Raw genomic sequence first — 3,984 nt, 5'->3', positions numbered from 1 at the left:
CTCAGGAAATACCCACACTAACCTCCTACCTGTGCCACATACCACAGCAAAAGCGCCACCATCCAGAAGCACAAACAAGTGGGAGGAGGAGAAGGAAGCTTTTTAGAAGGGGACTTGATTATTCTGAGCCAGCAGCAGGGAGGAGCTCGGGCCACCCAGGCACATGCTCACTCACAACAGGTCACACAAAGAGGACAAAATCAGACTGCCATTGTTTTTAATTCAAAATAAGGCATCACCTGGGCCAGAAGCCTGACACCTGCCAGGCAGCAGACAAGGAAAGCTGTTTTCTCTCAGCTCTCCTGTCAGACACAGGCTTAGCACACAAGGAGCCGCAGAATCCTCCTGCTCTGAACTGTGGTGGAGCTGGATCCAGAACGGGCCTTGCTGACAAAATCCTTACTGATGAGCTAAGGTAGGGACCGGCCCAGCTCCCCAACCTTGACGTGGGTCCCAGAGACTCCTTCCGTGCTGAGGCTATAGAGTACTGAGAAGGTGAGCTTGGCAGGCACTCCACTGCTCCAGTACTGACAGCTGGAAGGGCTGAAAGTGGAGTCAGGGACTAGCATGGTGGACACTGCAGTCTAAGAGGCCTCAGGGCAGCGCCAGGCTCAGGATGCTCTACAATTCCAGTGGCCTGAGATCAGGCATAGCCAGCCTTCTATCCAGGTCCCTTCCTGCGGGCTTGTTCAGTCCATGTGCCCTGAGTGTGGCAACATATCAGAGCAGGGAGCAGGCTGGGCAAGAGGCAGATGCCAAACTCCACCTAGCAGTATGCAATCTTTACCCTCACTCTTTGTCATTTCAAGAAGCCTCATTCTGGTGAGGGGTCAGCGGGGCCAAGCAGCACTGAATTCCTTCTCCAGATCCTGGACAAACTGGTCATTGAGGAAAAGCAGCTGCCCATGTGGCAGGAAGCGGGTGAGGATTCCCTCAATACGGTCAGTCCGCAACAAGAAGTTGGTACTTGGTGTCAGCAGCCGCAGGTGGTCGAGAAGGAGGCGGGCCAAGAGTCGGAGCGTGCGCTCGGCCAGCACCAGGTTCTCATAGGTATCCAACACCAGGGCGAACCCTAAGGAAAGCACGCCCAGCCACAGCACTGTCCGAGGCTCCTGGAAAGGGTCCCCGGCCGCCAGGTGGAAGGCTCCATGAGGGGCCTCGTGCAGGGACACAGGCTCAGCGGAGAACTGAGGCTGCAGCTCTGTGGAGGGACATCCAGACGCTTGCTGCTGCAGCCTACACAGTGACTCCACCTGTCTGGAAGAGAAGTCAGGTCTGGCAAGCTGGGAAGCCTGGTAAGACCAACAAGGCAACTACCCCACCCCCCACACCTCTGTCAACATCACAACTTCCAATGTATCTGGGAGCTGCTAATAGCTCCTATCTTGGGTAAGGAAACTTAGGCTCAGAATACTTAAGTCATTTGCCCAGGGGCACAAAGCCAGGCTGGGAAGTAAGGTCTTGTCTCATCTGCCTCAGAGAAGCCTCCTCAACAGAGGCAAGTAAGTAATGAGAACACAGTCCTCCTCCAACAGGGGCCCGTCTGACCTCTCCAAGTCAAAGGTGCCTTCCATGCAACTGCCAAGGCTGCCTCTGCTGCTTCCTCAACCATCTTCTAGACTGGGCCATTCACAAACTGGCTTTAAAGCCAGTTGTTTACCCAGGAATCCGGATGCACGCCTATGATCTCCATTGCAAAGCATGTTTCATCTGCACAGGAGCCTGCCTGACTACACTCTAATCTCAGTTTTATACTACTTTTTAGTTGCATAATCTTGAGTTGGTTAAGTGCCTTAAACACTCTGTATTTTAGTTTACTCTTCTGTAAAGTGAAGATGATAACCACAGCCACCTCAAAAGACTGTAAAGATTTTAAAAAAATACATACAATTCCCAGAACATATTCACAGTACAGTCATTACTAACCACCACAATAATAACATTATTTCTTTGGTTCCTTTTCATAGTTATAAACAATGGTGGACAACTGGGGGAAACACTCAGATTTTTTGGTCTTCCTGCTTGCCTGTCCTACTCCAGTGTCCCTCATTATTACCTCTGTGTTTGATGAAGCTTGGGGCTGGGCTATGTGATTACCTGGCCACCGCCAAAATCTGCTCCTTGCGTAAGAGCCTGTCTCTTTCTGCACCATGTGACCGAGGATCGTCGGGTGATTTCTCAGCACCAAAGACACAGGAGTAGAGCACTCGGCAAAGGCCCGTATCTTCCAAATTCGGGGCCCTCAAAGTGTGGATGAGGAAAGCGTGGACCATAGCTCCAGGGTGGGTGCGCCAGAGAAGCCACAGACCTAAACAGGGAAAGTGAAACCCCTGCTAAGGAGGCACCCTCATAAGGGGCGTGGCCTGGGAGTGTGTCCAGAGATTGTGTGGCTAGACAATTGATCACCGTCTAGAACCGCCTAGCCTCTAAATAATGTAAGGCCTGGTCTGCATCGCAGAACAAGGGCCGTCCACGGCTGGACATATCTCGTATGTCACTAAACCTACTTCTGCAAAACTTTCAGGGAATCTCCAAAAGCATCAGGGTCATGAGAGTGCAGGAAAAACTGAGAACTAAAAGAAATGAGAGCCCACAGCTGAATGCAATGCCTGCTCCTGTAACAAAAATAACCCAGTCTCTATACTGGGCACCATTAAGACAACTTTTAAGTATGGAGTGTGAGACGGAAGTCTTCATCAGTGCCACTTTGGTTTTGTATGCAGGTACATGTCTTTGTTTTAGGAAACACAAAAGGAAATACCTCTAAGTGCCATATCTGTAACTGACTATCAGCTGGCAGAAGGTACAGGGCGAGCGGGGCAAACTTTATCCAAAGGGGTCTACCTAGATAACCGAAATCATTTCAAAAAGAAAGACATGGTGGCACATACCTGAAATCCCAACCCTCGGGAGGCGGAGGCAAGAGAATCAGGAATTCAAGTCAGCCACAGAGACAGAGAGGGCCTGATCGCTCAGGGCAACGTGAGAATGGCGGCCCCGGGGTCTCAAGGCTGAGGAAATACAGTGTTTAGCTACGGCTAAGTTTAAACAGACCAAGAATTCAAAGATTCCCCAACAGGAAATTTGGTAAACCCGCTTCAGAAAGGGAACCTAGATTCGCAGACCTTGACCTCTGGTCACCCTTCGGCCGCCAGCAGATCGCGTCATTACTCTAGGTCACTAAGTCTCCCCTCCCGCTGTCGGTCCTAGGTGCGTCACTGCCTCGCGCGGGTAGCAGCGGCGCGCTGAACTCTGGGGGTTGTAGTGCGGAGGCTGCCCTGGGCCTGTGGTCCCGCCGTGGCCCTCCACTTCGAGGACGCACACGCTTCTCACTAGCTGATCCCCCCCCCTCGGCTGCGGGGGTGCCCTGGAGGGTTCATGGCTACCGCAAACTTCTTTGGAGGCGCTGGAAAGCCCTTGACCAGCAGCGACCTGGCCGCTGCGAGAGCGACCGCCAGGGGGCGCTGAAGGCCCCCCCGGCGGCGTGCGCGGAACTTTCCACAGAAGCCTCTGCTTGGCTGTCTCCAAACTAAGCTCTGTGCTGTAGTAATGACCGAATTGCAGGAGCAGAGGTCTGCCTGCTGAAACGCAGTTACGAGTTTACCTCTGGATGTGACGACTTTGGAAGGAGATACTAACATGTAGGCAGTTGTGAAGATTCTGAATTGGTGGTTCCTTCAGTGGGTTAAGGCTAGTAGTCTTGGATTTGACATAGGATTCCAATTCCTGTCCCAGTTTTGTCATAGCTATGTATCCCTGACAGGTCCATCAACGTTGTTAGGCCCTAGTGTGCTCCATAGGGTGACAGCTGGAACAAGTGTTTAAGGATATTTCCCCTTCTGTAGCCTCTATTAGACTCCTTGCAAGAAGCCATAAAAGGTACTTATAATTTAAGAAACCTAAAACTAAAGTTTGAGCCAAGTGTGGGGCTACACACTTTTAATCTGAGCACTCAGGAGGTAGAGGTAGGCAGATCTCTGTGAG

General features: G+C 51.7%; 1 protein-coding gene across 3 annotated transcripts; it reads right to left on the bottom strand.

The window, feature by feature from the left end:
• Positions 1-200: 200 nt before the first annotated feature.
• On the bottom strand, positions 201-3,200 carry Ap5s1 (adaptor related protein complex 5 subunit sigma 1). Of its 3 annotated transcripts, none has more exons than XM_052183666.1 (3): positions 2,892-3,200; positions 2,098-2,308; positions 201-1,257 (listed from the first exon to the last, which is right to left on the bottom strand). In XM_052183666.1, the coding sequence occupies exons 2-3, from the start codon at positions 2,271-2,273 to the stop codon at positions 831-833; spliced, it is 603 nt and encodes a 200-aa protein (XP_052039626.1). In that variant the 5' UTR covers positions 2,274-2,308; positions 2,892-3,200; the 3' UTR covers positions 201-830. The 3 variants fall into 3 exon arrangements, with proteins under 3 accessions (XP_052039626.1, XP_052039625.1, XP_052039627.1); XM_052183665.1 differs by having other exon boundaries at positions 3,126-3,198; XM_052183667.1 differs by having other exon boundaries at positions 985-1,253; positions 3,126-3,198.
• Between the last annotated feature and the right edge of the window lie 784 nt (positions 3,201-3,984).

This window comes from Apodemus sylvaticus, chromosome 5 (assembly GCF_947179515.1).
Source record: "Apodemus sylvaticus chromosome 5, mApoSyl1.1, whole genome shotgun sequence".
In the NCBI taxonomy this organism is placed as follows: domain Eukaryota; kingdom Metazoa; phylum Chordata; class Mammalia; order Rodentia; family Muridae; genus Apodemus; species Apodemus sylvaticus.
The sequence above is the reverse complement of the archived record's forward strand: the minus strand, read 5'-3'. Positions and strand labels throughout refer to the sequence as shown.